Below are 23509 nucleotides of genomic sequence, written 5' to 3'. Positions count from 1 at the left end.
AAATGACATAACAAGTAAAGCTCAAGCTTACGAGAATGTCATTAGTTGTATTACATCTGTTTTTAAACTTGTCTGAATGTCGAAATGTTTGTCAAGCTCTTCAGTCTTTTGCAAGCGAATGACACAGGAGTGTTTGATTCTGATTGTCTGGCCAGTTGCGTCTCACAAATTGGTTTTCCTTTCTATCAGGTGATTTGCTAATTCTCCAGTCTCTCTCTTTTCCCCACCTACCATTAGGGGTAATTCCGTTTTATATATAAAATGCAAAAAGTAGAAGCTCCATGCGGCTTAGAAAAAAACAGCAACACAATTCTTTTGCAAATGCCAGTCTCCCTGAATGTGTATTCAGAAATAGCACAGCCATTTTCCCAATTGTGTTATGAAACTCCATCAGGGGCAACCATGTGAGGCTGTGAATAGCTTTCTGTTTAGCGTGACTGTGGTGGCGAGGTTGTTACAAGCAACATATAGCATACTGGATGTGCTCGCCTGTTGTAATAGCTTGTGCTTCATGTTTCTTGGAAAGCTGCAAAGAGCTTTTCTGCAGTGGCCCTGATAGGAGCTGTGTGCACACTGTTCTATGAGACGCACTGTTTCCATTTATCTTAACAAAAGAGGTATAAAGTGTGAAGTGAGCATTTTGCACTTGCAACAGATTCATCTTATATTTGGATACATGGATACATACACACGAAATATCCATTGATTGTCCCTGAATTTACTTTAATCTTTAATGTGTGTTACACGTATCATTGGCCAGTTATTTTTCTGCCTGCATGTTTTCATTTGCCCGTTGCTGCCTGCACATGCTGCACCTTACACCGTCCCCATTTGTCCAGAACACCTAGGTATTCAGAGGTTAGTGTGCAAAATACTTCCACTGGAAACCTACAAAAGACCCCTGAACAATGAAATCCAACTACCGGTATTTAAAAATGACTTCTCAGCAATAGATATTGATAAGTTACCATCAAATTTAACTTGTCCCATTGTCACCTTTTGTGGATTTTACTTCACACTGTAGAATTTCATGATACAGCAAGCAAGAATGAACTCATCACAGGAGCTTCTCTACTGACAAAGTGATGCGTCAGGTGGTTTGTAAAACAGAATCATTTCAGAGGTCATGTTTAAATGTTATTGGGGGGGGGGGGCATACTACGCAGGTAGTGGGGAAAAAATATATTAATCAGCTGCAAATGCTACGTAATTCATGATTAAATTGGATCCACAAGAAAAATAATCCAGTGAATCATGTGGGTGGTCAGCTGAAACGCAGCTGAAGAAATGTTTCAAAATGATCACAGTTGCAGGAGGAGCAGCTGCTTTTTTTTAGTGGAGGCGTCCAGATGGAGTCTGTATGTGTGAGATTCCCACTGTGAAACCTTGAGGTGGAGGTGTTACATCGAAAAACACGCAAAACATATTTTATTCATTACTCACCAGTTCATTCAACACCAAGTTAGTTCTGAATTTTCACACCGTCAAGGCACTTTCTGAGGTGTCGCGTTTCAACGTATTTCATCCTGGAGATATTTTGCTTCTCTGTCATGCGTTTTCATGCGAGTGGTAAATAATAAATGATTTAACGTGGGCTCATACGATCTGACTGACATGTCTGATATCATAAGCCATAACACCCTGCAGCAAAGAATTAATAATCTGAACAGCTCCCACAGCAGCTTTGGTTTCACCGCACTATTCAAGCTGAACTAAGATCAGGGTTAAGCATCGAGAGAGGAGACGCAAAGCATGAGCTACAACTTTAATAACTTCGGGAAATACAAGTTTGTCAGTAAGAGGCACTTGAGCTGCCGGATGTTTAGCTGAAGGTACATTTATTTCAAACATAACCAGTCGCGTTAATGAGGGGGAGAGCGACGTTACATAAAGACTCTCAAAGTGAAATGAGCAGTCATGGCATAGACATGGATTTTCACAGCTGTGGCGTAAAGCAAAACATAAATGGTTTCCGAAGCGGAGCGTCGGCCTGACCAGTCTTTGTCCAGGTTTTAAGCTCTAAGCACACGACTGATGGTTGCATATGTGACAAGGTGTGTGGGAAAGCACAAAGTCAGCTCACAGTTAATTCAGGTACCCCTGATTTTCTTTTAAAATAATTTACATAATAAATATTAAATAAAGATCCCGACTTTCTTTAGGAGGAGTTCATGTCATTGTTCAAAAGCCCCTCACAGTCATGGACACACATTGCCAAGACACTGACAACCAGCTCACAAGTTAACACACGAGTTTTCACCTAAAAATGCTGCCAATTACCTACCTTACTCATAGCTTGGGGTTGTTAACTCCTTTTTTTGTCTTGCTAGATACAAATAAATTACAAAACATACAAATAAATTCATACAGAAACTTCTGGGTCTGGTCCACTGGTTCTGTAATCATGCTCTCTGTTAGAAAGCCTCTGTGGTGTGGAGCCCATATTTTATACTGTTTGTTCACCCTATTTGCCTGGATGATATAGAAGCGCTGGTCACATATTTAACCGAAATAAGCAATCATTTACTCCTAAAGGAAAACCACTTACTGACATTTCACGCAAAGTAAAATGTAGCTTTGTCATCAATTCCTGGCTTTATTGCTGCTGTGAGAGACAATCTGTTGTCACCCCATGTAATCCCATTGCATGCATAATGTCACTTTTATATCGCATATTTACATAAGGGGTTTATTTGCCCACATCAAAAGAAATCCACCTGTCGTGGTATATAACCATGTGTCACTCCAAGTGAATGAAATATTTAAAGGTGCAAACCTTTCTTTTTTTTCAGTTAATGCAAAATAAAGACAAGAGGATAGGCTGCATACGGTAATAAACTGTTCCTGCTACATCTTTGTTCCCACAATCATATATGAGGCTCAGGAGGTGCACAGTTGTGCACAAACCAAAGATGTAGTGGTTTGATCCACCATACCTGTACATGGACCACATGCCAAAGTATCATTTGAGCAAGACGCTGAACCACAGATTGCCCCCGGTGCTCGGCACCAGGGTGTGAAACTCAACGCTTGTGTGAACGAATGTGTGACTGTAGAGTACCAATACGTAGAAAAGAACTATATAAATAGATCAACATTTACCATCATGGTATTCAATGTGCTTGTAAAACCTAAGAATTATTGAGAGCCAGTGTTATACTTTTTGCATGTGTGTGTCTCAGTGTTAGTCTGCATCCTGCTGGGGATGGCTGCTGCCATCAAAGAGTGTCATTGTTACAGGGTCGGGGTGCCTGGTCTGGTCTTGGTGGGTGCTACATGAACATCTACATGAATGCCAGATCTAAAAATTCCAGCAAAACATTGTATTGTCACAAGATGGTCACTGTTATTCACTTCTCCTGTCAGTGGTTTTAATATTGTGACTGATCTGTGTATGGACCCAAGTGGACCCATATTTCATCAACATGAGGCCAGGCTCTATGCAGGTGACCATGTACTTTCCAATTTCTTGTGAAGTCTAAACCTAGGTCAGTAAAGCTGGACCACGAGTATCAATGTCCATGGACTTTAACGAGAATACTTCTTATAGTTGGGTGGACCATAGTTCTAAAAAGGATTTACAAAAAATAACATAGTGACAAGTCAACATTATGAAACTAAATGCGGCTGCTACAGAACAGGACATTTCACATCTGAATCATCCCATAAGGACGTGTGTAATGAGACAACCACACAGCGCAACCAGAATGTGACACTATGTCAGGTCCTTCAGTAATGTCTTAGATCTCTCTGAAGATTTACACATAATACACATAAAACCACACAGCAGCAGTGAGAACCATAGGCTCATATTTACAGTTCAATGGCTGTCTGTACCGAACGTTTCTATTGGTCCTGGAGATAAAAGGTTAAATAAAAAAGAACAGGAACATAAACGAGGTTAAACTCAGTGCCCCACAGAGACCTGAACAATTTACTGAGTCAAAATCACTCTGGCTTTTGGCTACACCAAAACATTCCCAGGTGTATGTTAGAAGTTGCTCATTATTCAGAGACTGGACTTTGGGAACATTTTTAGGGAAATAAGCATAAATGTATTTATTCTAATTCAGTTTGTCTCATTTGTCTAAAAACTATTTAAGACCACACTTCAAACGAAATCTGTGTTCAAGTTTTTTCGTCTTCAAACCACCACGTTCTCCAGATTTACCACAAGTATTTAGTTGTATTTAGATGTCTACATAATCATTAAGTTTTGTTTTGTTGGCTTTCCTTCAGGCCGCCACGCTCGGTTGAACAGATTTATATCAGAGTTGTGTTCTCTACTTTCATTTCAAGGAGCCGAAGCCCTTTTCTGTTGCCTTGATATTGAGCCATATACTAGTCATAATACACAAACAAATTAAACAAATCATTTATGTGACTTCCCGTATTAAAGCTATAAAGCTAAGAAATCAAAAACAATCAGCAACCATAAAAACATTTGTAAATTCTGCTACATTTTCAGATCAAGCCATTTGAATTTGCCTCAGACTTTTAGGAGGAATTCCAGTTTGCAGATTTATTTTATTTTATTTTATTTTATTTTATTTTATTTTATTTTATTTTATTTTATTTTATCTCTTGGTCTCTTATAAAGTGTAAAAATAAAGTTTGGTGGTGACATTTGGGAAAGAAAGCAAAAGTAGCCAATCCAAAAGAGAAACGGAGAATCTAAAGAGTCTATGATGGACCCTCGACGTTGATGGATGTGACAGTGGCCATGAAACAGCGCTGGAAAAGACGGTCAGGGTCCGGGGGCTGGTTGTCACAGTCCAACTTGCCCCTCAGAAAGTGCTTCCTGAGGCCTTGAGGACCTGCGGGGGCACTGCTGTGACTGGGCCCGGGTCCTTGTGGACTGGAGGTTGAACCTGAAAGACAGAAAATTCATACAGAAACTCTTCTGCAGACGCTGCCAGACAGAACACTAACAAATGTAAAGCTTTGTTCAACGCATCGTCATGACCTGGACCAAGAATTGTCTGTTATTAAAACGTCACTGTGGGTTGGTGATAAGCAGGCCGTCATATATATTACGGTTTTCTTATCTTCAGACATATAGGGAGATGTTCATTACCTGCTTGACAGTGACTCCAGTCTTCCTCATCTGATAAATGACACGTTAGCAACACACCGGATGACGCTTCTGAGGAAGACTGGAGTCACTGTCAAGCAGGTAATGAACATCTCCCTATATGTCTGAAGATATAGAAAACCACAATATATATCTAAAATAAGACAAAATGAACCTCATCAATCTAGCAAACCTTCATATTTAACAAAAGTCTCTTATAAATACTGTCTGACATTGTCTGGTTTGGAACTCCTCACTGGCTGAATTACTGTTTTTGTTGAGGTAGAAATTACCAAAGCATAGATGTTAAGGGTGCAATAGGTCAGCACTGTGTTGCCACTAGTCTTATTTCAATACTGTAATATTGCAAAAGAGATCCTGGAGATACTAGGTCCAACAAAAATCTATGGCAGGCAGATACAGTCAGAGAAGCGACATTTTATTGGTTTGTCCCACTGGAAATAAACAAGCTCATGATGCTGCGTAAAGTTTTAGTTGACTGGGTTGCAAGAGTAGTTATTTGTTTTTTCATGAAGGCGTATTTTAATATACTTATTGATGGGGTTTGTATGGGTGGGTGAAGCTTAGACCAGTTTTTCTGGATAAAATATAATGAAAGCACCAAAGTACAGAACTGTTTGGGAAGAGATATGATGCCACTGTAATGGCAGTGACTTGTGGTGCTGATATTACCTATGAGGAAGTTCTTCATTCTTATTAAAAGAGAAAAACTAAATCATCTGTTCATGTTTGTAATGTTTCGCAAAGATTTCATCAAGGCGGTAGGGAATACTTTATACCATATATCCCCCTGTTATGTCAATCCCCTATGATTGGGACTTGCCTTGAAATAAGCTTCAGGGTCACATTAGGTACAAAATATGACCCTTCTGCACCCGTTAAAACATGAAATGATCAACCGAAAAAAGCAGCGGCAGTGACACTTCTTTTATAAATATAGACAAAGTGTCCCTACGGGAGCGGTTGCCATGGCACCTTATAGTCATCATGATGAACTTATAGATATAATGATAAATAATGAGGTCAAAAAAGTATCTTTTAAAATAATTCACAGAATTTACCCATCTAGAGTTTGTTTTGTTTTGTTTTTCTACAATAATTCAAAAAAGATACTGATGTAAATTGCTCTTTCTGTGAATGACACCCTGAAGATGTTTTTCCATTTTTTTTTATCTTGTTTTGACATTTACATAAAAAACTTATGAAAAATATGAACATCCTCAGAAAAAGAAAAATATGTACAGAGAAATGTAAATAATGTACATAAAGTGCAGCTTAGTACAAATCCCAGTCTATGAAATTTGGAGTGCGTGATTGTCGTCCAGTAGAGATTTGTATTTCTTAATAAAGTTTATTTAAAAAAAAACAAATTTATCAAACAATAATTCTGCCCAACTCTGAAATTTCACAGTTTGGGATTAATGAAGCATCTCTCTCTCTCTCTCTCTCTCTCTAACTCCCATCATCCACCAATACGGAGGAGGGAGATTTTATGTCCTGTACTGCAGTCTACCACCAGGGGAGCTCTACCTGCTTTGGCTTCAGTTCCGAGGTGCGCGGTGATGACGTACATCCGTTAAACTCTGAGCCAGTCAATCACTTCCAGTGTCATTTTAGCTAACATTTAGGCATAGGGTGGTGTTTTCTCCGCGTTTTTACCATGGTTTTTAAACGGATGTTTAAGTTTCAGCCAACCGAGGGCACTTCAGCAGAACACTGTTGCGTACCTTTTTGTCAAGCAACCAGTAAATACAACAGAGTACTCAGCTTTCACACTTTTCCCGCTGATGAGGAAACTCGGCAAAAATGGATTGCGGCTATCCGTCGGGATAATCTCACAGTGCGTCCCCATGTCCGCGTCTGTAGTCGACATTTTAAAAAAGGAGACATGCGAGAGCCACAGGCTGAGGGCAGACGCCGGCTTTTAAAGAAGGGAGCAGTCCCAGCGTTATTTGAGTGGAACAACTACTCGGTTCCTCTACCAACACTGGAGTTTGGGGCGAAGAGAGAAGGATCCGAGGAGGGTGTCGCACGCAGCGAGGAGCACACACATAGGCCTACGTTCCTCCCTGACCACGCTTATGCCTCAACTACAGACCCCGACGCTGTTGCTCCAACTCTTGGTGAAACTACAACTATCAAAGAGGAGCAGGAGAGGAATCATGTAGAGGAGCAAACTCCGGAGCGGTTTGGGATCCACCGTTTTGCAGCCTCCGACAAAGACATTCTCCTTTTCACAAGGTACAATGTCGCTGCTACGCGCACAGTAATAATACTTCATATTAATCGTATGCAGTGCTGGGAAGGAGGTAGTCGCATTTACTCAATGACATTTTTTTTTACTTATGAGTACCGTCTTTTTACTGCACCATACTTTTGCTGGTGTAGAATAAACGCTCTTACTTTGCTACACTGGGTTATTATCGACCCATTGTACTCTTTTTAGTTTTTCTACATATTAGATGTGTTTTTTTTTTGCCAGAAAGTTGCCGCCATGATGATCGACCAATCACAACACTGTCCTTCACCAATCAGACATAGCAACGGTGATCACATGACTCCGTTTCACCAATCAGAGACGTGGTCATGCAGTCACATGACAGCACTGTGGCGGGATACCGGAAGTAGTTTGCACCGTTCAAACCACTTGCGTTTGAACCATAGACATACGTATAGACATGTATTCATACACAGACGTGTGATTTGAACAGTATAGTTTGAACCCGTTTGAACGCTGCAAACTAATTCCGGCCTATGGCATAGAGTAGACGTGTAAAGACAAGTGAGGGGAAGTTCGTCTCTACTCTGAGAGTCGACTCTTTTGCCACGGCTCCCAAAGAAGAGTCGGCTCTTGCTGCTCCCAACTGGCTTTATTTAGTGTCGTTTATAGCCTAATATTTTAACCCAACACAACAAATAAATATCGGTTTACATATTGTGTTGATAAGACTATTTGAATTAATTCAAATTCTTTTTTAATTCTCATTCATATAAGATGGGTGTTATTGTTGTCACATTTTTTTTCACTTTATCAGCCAGGCTAAACCATATACGCAACAGCAACAAATGAAAAATTTACCGTCAGCTTAAATGGCCATGGCGTACCAGAGGGAAACCGCCCCGGTGTCAGAACCACTTATTCTTTGTGGGTTATTGTCAAAGTGTTTTCTTTTTCCTTGAAGTTCACATCAAGTTTTTATTGTTTGTGCCATGTTTAGTTGAAAATTAACGAATCAAAACAAAGTTCTGCCCTCATCCCACGCGCGCAAAATGAACCAGCAAAAAGAAAAAAATATATATTAATATATTTACAGGCATTGCAGTCAAACAGTTAGGCAGTACTTCAGTAGCATTTTAACCATTTTTTTGGTCACTCTTATTTGAATAATTTATGAGGCACTGGTAGAGCAGAGCATTGAATGGTAACATGTCTGAACTGTGTCATGTAGATTCGCATCCTATGACCATCTCATGCACTTCTGGGCACTAATAGAGCCAACACTGCCATTTATGATCAACGTCACACAGGCTCAGAGACGCACCTTCATAGAGCTAAGTGACACAGTAAGTACTGTATGATTTATTATTTACATGTAAATTGATATTGTGTCTCTATGTAGAACATTCTACAACTCTACAGTTCATTTTATTACACACCTCAATTGTACAAGTAATTTAATATCAATCTATTAGAAAATCCATAAAATGTATAATTGGATTGAATTAATTTCAGGTTATTGTACTGAAGTAACTTCATGACGAAGTAATGTAACTTTTTACCTAAAATTTGTTTTAACAGACGCATTCCCTGCAGCAAATAGATGAGATGTTCTTATTCCTCAACTATCTGGCACTGGGCTTAAAGCAGCAGGACCTTGCAGATAGATATGGAATCGACCAGTCCACAGTCAGCAGAATCATCAAAACATGGAGCAACTTCCTCTATATCATCCTAGGATCTGTGAGGATTTGGTTACCAGTGGATAAGATAGTGGAACATCTACCAACAGAGTTCATGGGCTATGCAGACACTACAGTTATCCTGGACTGCATAAAGCTGAGGTGCCAGTGTCCATCCTCATCTGTTCGCCAAAGTGAAGTTCTCTCTTCACACAAGTCGGACTGTACTGTTAAAGGTCTGATTGGAGTTGCTCCACATGGAGCAGTAACCTTCATCTCTCCGCTGTGTGCTGGATCCATGGATGACAAGCAGATCGTGCGAGAGTCTGGAATTCTGTCACTCTTAACACCTGGGATGGCCATCATGGTTAACAGAGGGTTTGTTGTCGATGACCTTGTGCCATGCAAGGTCTATAGGCGACCACTTCTTTCTGACAGGTCCCAGGTCCCAGGTGCTTGTGAGGTCAGGGAGACAGAGACAATTGCACGCCTCAGGGTGCATGTTGAGCACCTCTTAGGTAAAGTAAAGGGACACAAGTTCTTCGACACTGAGATCCCACTCCAGCTTTTTGGCAATGTTAACCAACTATATGCTGTGGCATGTCTCCTTACAAACTATGAAAATGGACCTCTTGTAAAGGGATTGGTAAGGAAACCAGTGTAGGCCCTCGAGCTGAACACATTTATATATCTGTGGAATAACAAATAGTAGGGGGTGTGTGTGTGTGTGTATATATATACATATAATAAACACATACAATATATATATATGATAGATAATATATATATATTAATAATGTGTCCTATGATTATTGATATATGTTATATATATATATTATATTTTTTTAATTTGCTGTCTAAGTCATATACTATATCCTAATAATGCATTCCTTGTGTTTATTGCCCCATATTGTTATATATATATGTCCTATATTTTTTTACATTTGCTTACTTATCCTTCTTGTCTCCTACTTATTCTGATTGCTCTTTGTAATACTGTTTGGGTTAGAGCTGCTGTAACGAAAAGTAATTTCCCCCTGGGATCAATAAAGTGATTCTGATTCAGTTGAAATCTACTGGAGTATTCTGTTCAAACACTGTTTCTGTGAGAAAAATTATAAATGACTACACCCATTTTTCTTTGCAAATCTTTGTGTGCGTGTCATTTCCATAGTGAGTGGGTTCCCTCACTAATCTTAACAGATGGTCAGTCAGCAGCCTGAGCTCTGCATTTTTGGGCATTTTATTTCCGCCACACCAAATACTGGCTTCTCATTGGGACCATACAAGATCCCATCCTGTGATGACCCCATCCACGGTGCATGTGAGTGTAGTTGGGGTACAAGAGTTTGCATAATCTCCTCAATCACGTTGCCCCATTTCCATCTTTCTCCAGCGTCGCTCTCAGCCAATCACTGTAGCCCACTGTAGTCTCCAAAATTGCCGTGGCGGACCAATCGCAGCCCACCATTTCCATCTTTCTGACAGCCAGTCACGATGGCGCTTCTCCAAATTTCGGCTGGCCGGCCCGCGCAGGCGCAGAAAACCTCTGCTGTACAGTCTGTAGTTCAAACGTGACTTTTAGAGATGGGCATTGTTTTACTTTTTTAGTATCGTTCCCACCATCATTACATACTGTCACAATAACTGTTATGGAATTTTGACTTTTTCTATGTTGCGATATTTTTCTCCGACAGCAATGTACGCTACTGTAACCCCCGGTACAGTAAGGCTCTATCACTGTAATTTAATGCTTGTCATGTACTTTTAGCATAACAGCATGAATGAAATCTGTATAGTTTTCACTTGTTGTCACAAAAGTGTTGAATATGCTCTGCTACCAGTTAATAATAAGCTACAGTAACGTTACGCATGAAATCAGTCTACTGGTAGTATTCACTTCTGTTGTAACCAGAGTCTTCAATATGCACCGCTGCTACTGGTACTAGTTGATAATAAGCTACGGTATGATCTCCGTAGCTAGTGGTGAACCTAGAAGGCCCATTTTGACTTTAGCATCAGTAAGTAATGAGGATTTACTTGTACTGATATTTATATTATTATTATCATTAATATACTCAACTATATAAAATATAAAAAGCCCCAGTTAAGGTAATTTTTTTCTTTTTGTCAGTTTACAAATCCACGGAACTGCTCTTGATTGTTATCGTATCTATGTATGTTTTATTTTATTTTTCATAAAATAGGAAGTGTTATCTGCCATCTCCTCTGGAACCCCCTCTGCTCCTCTCGCTATTGCCTAAAAATGTGGGGATCCCACCTGTTTCAGGTGCCTGGCTGCCTGGCTGCCCACAAAGCTGCTGAAGACCATACCGCCTCAAGATCAGAAGTGGATACAGGACGAATCAGATGTGCTTCTGTACATCCAGACAGACACCACCACCAAAGCAGGCATTGTCTTGCTAAACTACAGGTGTAACCAGAGGGTCTACATCATTGGAGTCCTTTCACTTGCATGTGAACAGGTTCATTCCAGGTCAGTATGAACCATTATCATCAGTAAGATTCTTTAACATCACAACTCTGTTGTTTGTCATTACCATTATCCTGGAAGCGGTGGCACAATTAATAATTTACAGATGACCAGGTGACAACACAACAAATAAATGTATCATTGTGTTTACTTTTCTACTATCTTAAGGAACGAGTGCCAACAGCCTGAATTTCCAGCTGTACCTCTTGGAAGGACTGAACAGGTGGAACCAGGACCGAGAACCTGCATCCCTAGCAGTCAAGCCTGCCCCCCTGCTGAGTTACTCTGGAGACCTTGTTCACTGTGTTAACACCCTCAGTGTCAAGGTCTTTGGAAGGCACCTTGTCCCGTCTTTTCAGCCACCTCCTGTTTACACTGGTGATTATAAGCTTTGCATCCTGATGAAGCTATTTGTAATATTCACTATACAGTGTAATCTTTTTAATGCATTATCTGAAAGTGAATTTTCCACCCGCTATTGTTCCCCCACCTGTTCCAGGTGAGCTTCTCGGCATCGACTACTTGTACAGCCAGACGGGAAAGGCCTTGCAGGATGCACATCCTGACTCAGAGGAAACTGAGGCCCTGCTTGAAGATGTAGGCACTGAGGAGGAGCTGGGAGGTGAGGGTTTTGAAGAAAGTGGGTTAGAATCCCACTGTAGAGCTGCTGGACCTGTCTGACCCAGCCCCTGTCACCACCCCCTCAGCTCCCACGCCAACTCCCACCTCTCTCCAGCCCTCTCCTGGCCCTGCTGTTTCCACAGTAGCTGAGCAACCGCTGGTAATAATTATAGAATTATGATGCTAATTAAGTAATTATGCAGAAAAGATGAAGTCCAACTTAATGCATTTGTATAATCACCTTTTTGTATTACATTTTACAGCCTGTGCATGAGTCCACACATTCTGTTCAGTCAGCCCTTCCTATGCCTGCTGAACTGTCACAGCTGGTAAGTGTTCTTATTATGTGACGTATCATCTGTTGCACTTGTAATATGATGTAATATTTTATTTTTATTTTAATATTTATTTTTTTTTTTCCAGGCTCAGCTGTCCTCTGGCCAGTCAGCCAGAGTCACCAGTGCAGCCTCTGCCCTTCCTCTCTCCACCGCCTGCACAATTGCTGCCTCCACTGCAGCCACAGCTGGGTCAAGAATGGCCACTGCCACCACAGCAGTCCCTGAGAAACAACTGGTTAGTCTTTTTGTATCAAAAAGCTGTCAGTGGTCTTAATGTCCTGCTTGTCAATGTATTGAATATCATTGATATTAATAATTGTCCTATTACATTTAACAGATTGAGCACATCCTGTCCTCTGGACCAACAGCTGTCACCTCCAGCACATTCTCTGCCAGCCCCCTCAACATCCTACCAGCCACTCTCTCCACAGCAGCTGCTGGTCCCTCTAGGGCACCTACCCTGGCTACAGCAGCACCTGTGTATCAGGCGGTGAGTCCTAGTTCATTTAAGTTCATTATGACTTCATTTGATAGTCACCAATGTTCTTCTAATCAGATATATTGATATGGACGTGTGTTTTTGCGTTACCTTGACATGTTTTGACTGCAACTGCCGGGTCACCTGATGTTGTCTTCTCAGCTGATTTTCTGTGTAACAGATGTTGCTGTGACACACCACAGCAACATCAGGTGACCCTTCTGAGGAAGATGCAGTCAAAACATGTCAAGGTAAAGTAAAAAATACTCATTCATATCCATACGTATGATTAGAAGAACATCCTGCAGAAGAAATCCTCGCCATTGTCGGTCGAGGAGGTCCAGACGTTCCTCTCTTTGGTGGCCGAAGAAAGGATTCAGAGGGAGCTCGACGGCACAACTCGGAACGTAAAAGTATACCAGGAAATCACACTGATGGCCACACATGGGTACCACTGTACCCCCCAGCAGTGCAGGGATAAGCTGAAAAAGGCAAAAAGCGATTACCGGGCCAAAAAAAGACCACAACGGTCGAAGTGGGGCAAATCACCAGGCCTGGAGATGGTTCGAGCAGATGGACGCCATTTACGGGCACAGGCCGGCCAACACTGGACAGGAGGGTGGACCGGACTCGGCCACGACGATGCTCCAGGCCATGATCGAAGATGGTAAGTGATTTGTCTATAGCAATCTTGAAAACAACCGGTTACGTATCCCGCTGCTGTAAAGCCCACTGATATTATTTAAAAGTTACATTGTTGTTTGCTGTACACGGAGTGCTATCAATAGCATGCTAATAGCAAGCTAACTTCTGTCCTCTGCTTCTACTTAGGCGTTGTGTTTATTGTTTTTTCTTTCAGAATCCACAAGCGAGGGGTGTTCGCCACCAGCAAGCGACGACTGCTCATGTTCCCCTGCCCCAACCTCAGCACCAGCAGCAGCTTCAGCGCCAGCAGATTCTGCACCGGCAACAAGCAACACACTACAACGTGTGGTCACAGGTAAGAGAGGACACGTTTCAAATCATGTGCCTTAAAATCAATAGGTTGAATGTGCAAACACTTCATATTGGAATCAATTTCACTACCACCCCAACTTGATGCTTGGAGATGGTAATCTCTGGAGCAGGTGATAATGTTACAGAGTTAGGGTTATGGTTAACTTAGGGCTAACTTCTATTTACATTTGTCAGCAATTCCTGGTAACCTTGGTGAATTTATGACAAAAGTGGAGACATATTTGCAAAATATAAAAAGTGTATTGTTGGTCAAACACACAGATCTATACTGCACATGTGTCAGAAAATGCACAGGCACATACCAAAGGCAAAATCAATGTTTATGCACTAACAAATGATGCATCAGAGCCTCCCTAACATCTCTGCCCTCCTCCTCTACACCCTGTGCCACTGCTACCACAGGCTCAACTACTGTTGCTGCTGCAGGTGTGTTCCATTCTGTCACATAGGTCTCTCACAAGATATTCGCACTCATTGCGCAGAGCACAGCAAATCAGCACCATTGATTTCACAAGTTCAGTGTCTGAGTCGTTCCTTTTCAGAAGGCAACGGCATCTTCCCTTGAGCCTGCCAAATGCATTTTCAACAACCACCCGTGCTCGGCTGAATTTTTTGTTTAAGAAATGCTCAGGTGTCAGTCGTCCGGTGTCCCGAAAAGGTTTTAGGAGACAGTTCTGCAGGGGGTGTGCCGAGTCCCCTAGGAGGTAATAGCCAGCAGTCACTCCACCAGTGTTTCTTGTAAGAGCAGGGAAGTGGTTTCCCTGACTGGCTAACTCCCACAGTGTAGACAGCCTCGGTACCCTGGCATCATGTAAGCTCCCTGGCAATCCAGCAAAAATGTCCCAGAACAGCCCTTTTCCGTCAACAACACCTTGGTGAATAATGGAGTGCCACCCTTTGCGGCTGAAATAGTCGCAGTGATACTCCTGTCGTGCAAGGATAGGGACGTGTGATCCATCGATGGCACCAACACAGTGTGGGAGCCCCCATCTGTTCTCGTTGTAAGCAGCCATCTCTCTGAATTTTTCCTCATTAGGAAAGGGATCTGCTCTGGCACCAACACCATCTCTGCCGCAGCACAGAACTCCTGCACACACCGGCACACAGTTGTGGCACTGACTCCAAAAAGGTGTCCAGTGCTTTTATACTGTGAGCCAGTAGCAAGCTTCCAGAGTGCGATAGCCACTCTCTTCTTCAGGGTCACACATTCGCACACGGGCCCAGTGGCACAATAAGAGACTGAAGAGGCAGGACACTAGCTGGTGCTTTACCTCCCCACCATCAGTACCACTTACCCCAGAGTACGGTTGGACAGGCAGTGGATAAGCGGATGTCAGCAGCTCAGAGGCAGTTGTTCAGCCAGCCATCACCTCCAGCTCCTGTCCTTCCAAACCCCAGCAGCTTCATTGTGCTGGTTGCACTGGAAGCAGACAGATTGTGCCGTCTGGCCCACTGCCCTCACCACCGCCGACCCCGAGAGCTTTAACCCGCACCGTCAAAAAAAAACAAATGCCATCAGTGCCACCTGCCGTGCATTAAGGAGAATGGTCATGGGCAATATTATGGGCATATATACTGTCCCAGAAACAACAGGATGCCACTGGAAGAGTGGATGGAGGAGATGAGGAGAAAGAGGGAGGAAAAAAAAGTGGTGTCACATTCTTTGTCAATATGTATATAATGTAAATAGTTTTAAAAGAAAACAAAGTCTTAATTTGCTGCTGTTCTATTTTTTTAACTTAATTTATTTTTCTTCTTTTGTTAATTTATTGTATTTATTTTACTTATTTTGTTTTGGTTATTTATCTTTTTTTAATTGTATTTTAAATTGTTCCTTGTTTTAAATTTTCCTAACTTTAAATATTTTCAGCTTTTATTTATTTATTTATTTGTTTATTGTATTTATTTTATTTTGGTATTTATCATTTATTTTATTGTATTTGAAATTGTTACGCTTGTTCTGATATTTCCTACATTTAATTATTTTCCATATTTGTTAATTTATTGCTTTTATTTTATTCAGTTATTTATCTTTTTTTTTTTTTTTGTTCCAATGGTGGAATCGAACCGGCAACCTTTCGATCATGAGCCTCCTTATGCTATTCTGCAATAAAGTGTCATGTTTGGTTAGATTTCTCAAATTAATAGATCAGAATATATGTGCTTTTACTTGTGATGGACAGCAGAGACACAAATAACTACAGGTTCCTTACATGTTTTACTAATTTTTAAAATATTTAAAATCATTGTTCCCCCCCCCCCCGCCACCCCTTCTTTCCTTCTCTGATTCCCTTATTAAATCCTCCTGTGGATTTTTGATTTAGAAAGAGAAAGCATTTGTGGTTTTATTGACTTTCTAAACTGAGACAACAGATAAGAGCTTGTGTAAGAAAACAAAAAGGAAAATTTATCATATCAATGGATCCTCACTAGCGCTGCTCTGCTGAGACTACCGGCAGCTCCACTTGTTGACCGGAGAATGTTGAACACATGATGTAAATAACGTGCTTTGACGTAAAGATTCTTCTTTTCTTTTTAAGGCAGTTGACAACCTTTAGGTTCAGTACCGCCACCGTCTTGACTGGGATGTTAAGCTTCGTCACGAAAAGAGTCGATAAGCACAAAGGCTAATGATATTGACGAATTGGAACTGGATCTTTAAAAGAACTGGTTCCAACTGGTTGCCTGTCCCTAGCTGGGGATGTTGATGTTCAGTGTAAATGGAAGAAGGTCCTACTGTAATTTGCAGTGTTCAAGTGGGAGCTGTGGGGGAAAAGGAGCATTGTTTTCTGGATGGATTTTCTGGAGACTCATTGTCAAATGATACGACGAGACAATTCCCTTTTGTACTTTCCCAAATGCACAGTCAACCATAGGGACATCAGAGGTTACAGCCATTGTTGGTGATTGTTGGTAATTAATTTAAGCACAATAAAGTTACCTTTGGCTTTTATGCAAACATGCTAATTACTCATGTGGAAGTTGGGAAACTAAATTTCAACCATATTTCTGTCCACTTGGTAAAGAATTCATTGTACTTTAAGGCTGATTTTGGTCTCTACCAACTCCGGAGAGAAATATGCAATCAACTCAATTTGCCACACTCGGACAACGATCTTGCTGTGAGATTAAAGACGTTTTTTGAGATTTCTTGCAAGGAAAGCATATACCAAGTCCTTTCAGTATGTATAAATGGTGAAAGGTGCTTCATGTTTTCTTCAAGTGCATTTCTGTAGGAGTATAAATATCACTTATCTTTAATGGCTATGGCTGTAAAAGCAGGTAATAGATGTTATGACTCTCCATGTGAAACACGCAAGGACATATTTTAGTTTAGGACTAAAGCGACATTACAATAAAATAATAAATGACTGTGAGATACACACACGCAAGTATACAATTTCTTCCTTCTCTATGTTGGGAGTGTGACAAAAGCTCTGCTCATATGGTCTGAAATGCTGCAAAAATATTGAATTTGAATGAGGAGGATTCGTTCTGAAGGTGAAATTTTGTGTTTGTGAATATGTCCTTTCTATTCACTTGTCTTCCTCCCGTTAATAGTTTTATCATTATTGTCAAACTAAAAAACTAACTTAAAAGAACGAAAGGGAGAAGGTACGGTGAAGTTTTAAGTCACCGTTAAATGTGTATTAACAGATCGTATTAACGGCGACACAGTCAGTACCTGGCGCTCGGAGAGGCAGCCCATTGTCCAGACCTCTGGGTTTCGTGGTGATGAACAGGTAGCAGAGCACGCACAGGGTGATGATGAAGGCGAGGAGAACGACGGCTGCTACCGAGAGACCCACCAGAGCTCCGAGACTAAACGTCAAAGAGAAAGACAGGAGGACTATTACAGTGCTTTCAGTATACTTAACCTGTAGAGCAGAGTTGGAGAACATCCCTTACATACAAAAGCAGACTGCACTGAGCAAAGAATGAGCTCCTTTTATTATAGAGACACCACCAAATTAAATACAACATTATTTTACTTATTTCCTAATATTAATCTTGTATTTTAATCATATCACCATCTCTATGCATATTTTCCAACGCCAAGCAGACATGAATTACATTAACTTGAATTCATATTGGATTAAGCATATCAGGTGACGCGTGCATTTGTGAAATGAGGAAGGCAATGATAAAACATGATATCAGGATGTTCATAATTATTAGGCAGCTTCTTTTTCTCAGGAAACATGACCTAAAAAAACAGATTTATATGACTTAAATTATCTTTTAGAAGAATCCAGCACCATTTGAAACTGCTTAGATATTGGGGTGTGATCGCAGAACCACCTGACCCTTTGTTGCAAATAGTCAAAAGGGTCACAAAAAGAGGGGCGAGGAAAAGAAGATCCAAATTGACTGCCAAAGGTTTGAGAAGAATCTAACGTGACCTAAACCCTTCTGAGAAATAGAAAGCCCTTCTTAAATGGGAGATGGTACACTTCTCTGAACAGGGTCTGTGAGGCTGTGGCTGCTGCTGCTGCACAAAAAGTTGATTGACAGTTTAAGAAACTGACTATTGCTGGTCCAGACAGTATAGAAGCAAAGAGGCAAAAACTCTCTTTGGCAGCCAGCCATAAATGGTGCTGCAGGACTGCCATTTGCACTGAAAGAGCCTCTGTGACCATTACAGAGATTACACAGAGCCGGTCGGCCATTGTGGAGGATCTCAACCTCAACAGGGCAGGAAAATCTGAGCTAACGCTGCATTACCAAAGACTGCATTTCATCAAAACACCATTTGAAAAATGCTCTACATGGCTGCTTCCTATCTGTCTGCCTGCCTGCCGTGGCATCAGCCTCCTCAGTTCCACTCACACTTCTCCTCATTAAGAGGGTTCTGACACAACCAAGATGACCTCCGGTATACTGAGCCACAAAGCCACTTTCCAGGAATCCCGTGGAAGACATCTCAGAGGGTTTATCAATTTTTATGCACAGCTAATGCCAATAATAGATGTGCAAGAAGGACAATTAAAACTCCCTTCCAATATGCCACACATGATGGAATTGATTGGACTGAACTAGATATCCACAGTAAGTAATCATAGCAAACAGACAAACCGCATTAACAAAGCATAACAAAGGTGCAAATAGAACTGGGAAGGATCCAGGCAAGAAAAGCTACAGGTCCAGACAGTATCCGCTCCAGACTGCTTAGGGACTGTGCAGAGCAGCTCAGTCACTGGGTCATGTGCATGTTCAACTTGAGCCCTGCTGGTTGCATACAAACCAAGCTTTGGAGTGTCATCTATTTGATGCACAGATCTTGCATCATGAGGAGCCCAGAGGCACTGTGAGAGTCATGTCCAGTGCCTTTGACAGCATGGACCATCGATAAACTCATGAACAGACCACAGTATGTGAGGCTTCACGTCCCGTGTGTCTGACGAGGTGCTCGGCACTTTCTCCATTCCTCTTCACCATATACACTTCGGACCTCCGATTTAACACAGACAGCTGCAACATCCAGAAGTTCTCAGATGATACAGCCATCATTGGATGGGTATCGGATGGGAACGACCTCGACTCGTGAGCAGCAGATCAGATTGCTTCTTGTTATTGCAGTGGTTGGTGGCTTTTTTTACGTCTCTCCTGCTCCAGGGTGTTCACGAGTGTTATGAGCACCTTATCATGGCGCCACCTGTATCTTCCTTGGGCAAGTCTGTTTTACACCCTGACAGGATGTGTGCCATGGTACCCCTCTCAATACATCAACTTTCTAAATCTACTGGGAATCAGAGAAATAGAAAAAAAATCAACCTCATCATTCAGACCAGGGGTGTCAGTGGCCTTTAACATGACAATTTAAAATGTTTCTCTCCGAAGGAGTTTCTTCAATCCATCACCACCCCTTATATGGTTAGATGTGACTTCATTCACAACCACTTTTCAGTCATTATAGTCATTATGTATATTCAGCCTCCTTACCATCTCAACCTTCACTTTCACTAGTTGGTATCTGCTGTTGTTCCCTGCTGCTGTAACACGATAAGTTCCCCATGGGGATGAATAAAGTCTTGGATTATCTTATCTATTGGGGAAAGTGATTGATATATAGCTATATAGATTGATTGACAACTAGCAGCTGCTAACCTTTGACATGATAAGCTAAAAAAAGATGGTTAAGATAATGTCTCCACCCCAAGACATCTTAAGCACAAGATGGCAGCGCAGATTTCCACAATATTTTTCCACCTCTTTGAACAGAGGCTACATGTTGACATTTGGTTCCATTGATGGTTTAGACCATGTGACCAGTTCCAGGCACTCTCAATCACCATTAAGTGGATGCAACCTAGAAAAAAAACGGTATTTCTGTTTTGCAAAGCAATTAGCCTTCAGAAGCCGCTGTTGGCTTATTCCGTGATATTTGAAGTCGTCCACTGATTCAACTGTCTGGTTTTGAAGGGAGGGCTGAACACTATTTCTTTGATTTTGGTGACGCTGATGTGAAGATGGTTGTCAGGGCACCACTGTGTGAAATGTGTGATTGGCTTATGATAATCCGGAGCAAAGGTGGTGTCGGAAAGAAGTGCGAGGATGATAAGTGGTGGTGGGTGAGGGGCATATGCAGTCACTGGTGTATAGAGTGTAAAGTAAAGACCTCAGCATACATTCATGTAGAGCTCTGGTGTTAATAGCACTGAGGATGTGGCTGAGCCCACTTTCACTTGTTGCAATCTGAGAAGTCATACTGATTCTTGATTAAACTTTTACATGCCTACTCATGCGCACAATTGTATTTGAATGATTACTTTGTTCACATTCTGTTAGAAATTATCGACTTGGGCTTGGAATAAAGCCTCAGCACGGACACCTGAACAATAAAACAAATATCCCAGTTGATTTTCTCCTCACTGGTGAGCACGCAGATAATTACTGCACTCTCAGAGGTTGAAGCAATGTGTTAAAGGTATATTTACTCTCTAAATATGAGCAGCAGGGTGTGTGAGATGTGTGTTCTGCCTTTATTCTGGATTATACGAATGCCTGTTCTGCATCTGGCTACTTGCACTTGTGTACTGAAGCGTTGATGTGTTATTACAGATAATGCTACATGATGATGCAGAATGGTGAGACAGACGGTGCACAGAGCAAGCTAATTTCTCTGCACCTGAACTCCCACAGAGACGGTTTGGTGGCACATAAACTTTAACAAATATAAGTTACGTCTTTTGATAAATCGTTCACACCACTGAGTGTTGCTCATTTTATATTCTGAGATGTGTTTTTTCATATTCTTTTGAATTTTTGCAGAAGGAGGTCTCAGCATCCTCAAGCCAACGAGTGTAACGCTTAAGGTGTAGCTCTCAGCCATTCCAGTGGAAGACCTTAAGTGTCCCTTATAGTATTCTTATACTATAATAATGGGTATGTTCTCTGCGCCTGCGTCGGTTGGTTAAGGTTAGCTTAGGTTAAGTTATGTTAGGCTAGGTTGTGAATGACTGTGTGTATGTTCAGTCCAGTTTGACGGATGAATGTTTGAGTTCTGTGGCCCCGTTGTGGTGTTGTTGTTGGCTTTGTGGTTGAAGCTTGTGTTGGAAATGGTCGTGGTGCATAGTTTTGCGTTCCCAGAGGTTAACTGACGATTGTAAAGTTAGTCATTCGTCGTTCATAGGTGTGCATGTGCTGTGGGTTGGAAATATTCGTTCTTCTGTGTGTGTGTGTGTGTGTGTGTGTGTGTGTGTGTGTGTGTGTGTGTGTGTGTGTGTGTGTGTGTGTGTGTGTGTGTGTGTGGATTACCTGCACCTGCCACTTTCTGGCCTCTACTGCTACCAGGAAGCCTCTGTTGGATTATCCTCAGCAACTATGTGGATCAACAAACTGTTTGTGCAGTCTGTGCTTGCAGTACTCCACAAGGGAGCTCCTGAAGTTACGCATCCACCTATAGACCCCTTCACATTAAGAAGCAATGTGACGTTTTTTGAAGGGCGTGGCTTAACTGGATGCAATACATCTCAAACACTATAGCTTGTAAACGCCGGTTAGCATATTTCAATGGACTGCTTGGCAAGAATGGGCGAGGAAAACGCATATTTAAGAGAATATACTAACACACTCACTCCCCAAGACTGTGAGTGTTATTTTAAAAAGTTGACTGACTGGGACCACATTCACCGACCCCTACACTCACTCAATGGATGGACGATTTGACCAAAGGAGGACACAGAGGGGACAAAGTCTGGTCTCAGAGTACCCAGAGAGAACCCACACAGACACAGGGAGAACGAAAGAGAGAGAAAGAGAAAGTCCACACAGAAAGGCTCCAGTCGACCAATGTATTAGAGAGCATCGCAATGTGATTATGTGTGAATCACATTGCCTCCAATGTTCCCACATGTCCTACCTCCTGCTCCCACCCCTCTGCATTGAGCCCACAGGACCAGAACATGGGAACACAGCTCAATGCTTTGCTCTGTATAGTACCAGACACTCGACCAACTTATGAAAGAAACGGAAGTGGTATGCACCATAATAAATCTGGAGAAAAGTAATATTGGTTCTATCACATGTTCTGAATAGGAGCAGCCATAAGAACATCTACCACTGAACAGTCCTACAAAAACCTATAAAAACTATTGTCACTTTACAGGTGGATTTCTTCAAACCTTATAAAGCAAATCAATACAAAATAAGCATTTTTTTTAAATCTCAGCAGTACTCCTTCCACATTTTCACCTCCAGTTACAGTTATGAGAACTTGACCAGAAAAACAACAACATTAACTACCCTTTCTGAATTCATCTCTTATCGAGTAGTTTTAAAGTTCACCTGTCTTTACCGAATCAAATGGCATCTTCTAATTAGTGACACGGCAGGCAATCGCTCTGATTAAACTCAACAGGCACAAGCTTCAAAATGTCAGCGGATAGATTTCAGTTTGTATAAGCCCACGCGTTTTTTTTTTTTTATCCATAAAAATAGCTCCAGGTGTTTTCTCAGACTTTATGTGTGAACTAGGTTTTGAGTAGGCTAGATCTCACCTGTGCTCTGAGGAATCGCAGAGTAACAATCAGCTGAAATCAGCAATTATTAACCATGCCCGTCATGTCAGACAGGTAAACTGGTAGGAGGCGAGAAAAACGAATGTAACAATCATCGGCGACAACTCCCTCTTACCTTAACCACCACATGTATCCATATTCGTAGGGGAAAAAGCTGTTGGGGTCATCGCAGCAGTACTTCAAGTCGCTGAACCCGCAGCAGAAAAGTGCCGTGGTGTCACTGTCCGCTTTCGGACACGTGAAGCCCTCCACGAACACCTTTTCTTTGGTGTAGTAACTTTCGCAGTCCGCGCTCATATCAGACGTTGACTGTCCGCGCGTGGAAAGCGGAGTGTGTTGTGGTGCACGTTGAAAGCCTCAGTCCATCCATCTCCCGTTGTAGCGACCTCACTTCGTATCAGCATCAAACAGTGAGATCCAGAGGCTCACTCCCACACCCTCCCATCCATCTCTCTCTCTCTCTCTCTCTCTCTCTCTCTCTCTCTCTCTCTCTCTCTCTCTCTCTCCTCACTCACTCACACACACACACACACACACACACACACA

General features: G+C 41.7%; 2 protein-coding genes across 2 annotated transcripts; one reads left to right on the top strand and one right to left on the bottom strand.

Moving 5' to 3' along the window:
* Window positions 1-1476: 1476 nt before the first annotated feature.
* On the bottom strand, window positions 1477-23372 carry LOC125008951 (protein shisa-like-2A). Its single transcript, XM_047586368.1, has 3 exons — window positions 23079-23372; window positions 17629-17765; window positions 1477-4871 (listed from the first exon to the last, which is right to left on the bottom strand). The coding sequence occupies exons 1-3, from the start codon at window positions 23258-23260 to the stop codon at window positions 4684-4686; spliced, it is 507 nt and encodes a 168-aa protein (XP_047442324.1). The 5' UTR covers window positions 23261-23372; the 3' UTR covers window positions 1477-4683.
* LOC125008950 lies at window positions 6689-9693 on the top strand. Its single transcript, XM_047586367.1, has 3 exons — window positions 6689-7336; window positions 8545-8659; window positions 8895-9693. The coding sequence occupies exons 1-3, from the start codon at window positions 6756-6758 to the stop codon at window positions 9657-9659; spliced, it is 1461 nt and encodes a 486-aa protein (XP_047442323.1). The 5' UTR covers window positions 6689-6755; the 3' UTR covers window positions 9660-9693.
* Window positions 23373-23509: the final 137 nt, after the last annotated feature.

Source organism: Mugil cephalus, chromosome 6 (assembly GCF_022458985.1).
Source record: "Mugil cephalus isolate CIBA_MC_2020 chromosome 6, CIBA_Mcephalus_1.1, whole genome shotgun sequence".
Taxonomy (NCBI): Eukaryota; Metazoa; Chordata; class Actinopteri; order Mugiliformes; family Mugilidae; genus Mugil; species Mugil cephalus.
This window is presented reverse-complemented; position numbering and strand designations above follow the sequence as displayed.

Coding starts and splice junctions, on each gene's coding strand:
- LOC125008950 (XM_047586367.1), top strand. CDS start 6,756: ATGGTTTTTAAACGGATGTTTAAGTTTCAGCCAACCGAGGGCACTTCA. Junction 7,337..8,544: donor GACATTCTCCTTTTCACAAG/GTACAATGTCGC, acceptor TGTGTCATGTAG/ATTCGCATCCTATGACCATC. Junction 8,660..8,894: donor TCATAGAGCTAAGTGACACA/GTAAGTACTGTA, acceptor TTGTTTTAACAG/ACGCATTCCCTGCAGCAAAT.
- LOC125008951 (XM_047586368.1), bottom strand. CDS start 23,260: ATGAGCGCGGACTGCGAAAGTTACTACACCAAAGAAAAGGTGTTCGTG. Junction 17,766..23,078: donor GGATACATGTGGTGGTTAAG/GTAAGAGGGAGT, acceptor TTTGACGTTTAG/TCTCGGAGCTCTGGTGGGTC. Junction 4,872..17,628: donor GCTGCCTCTCCGAGCGCCAG/GTACTGACTGTG, acceptor TCTGTCTTTCAG/GTTCAACCTCCAGTCCACAA.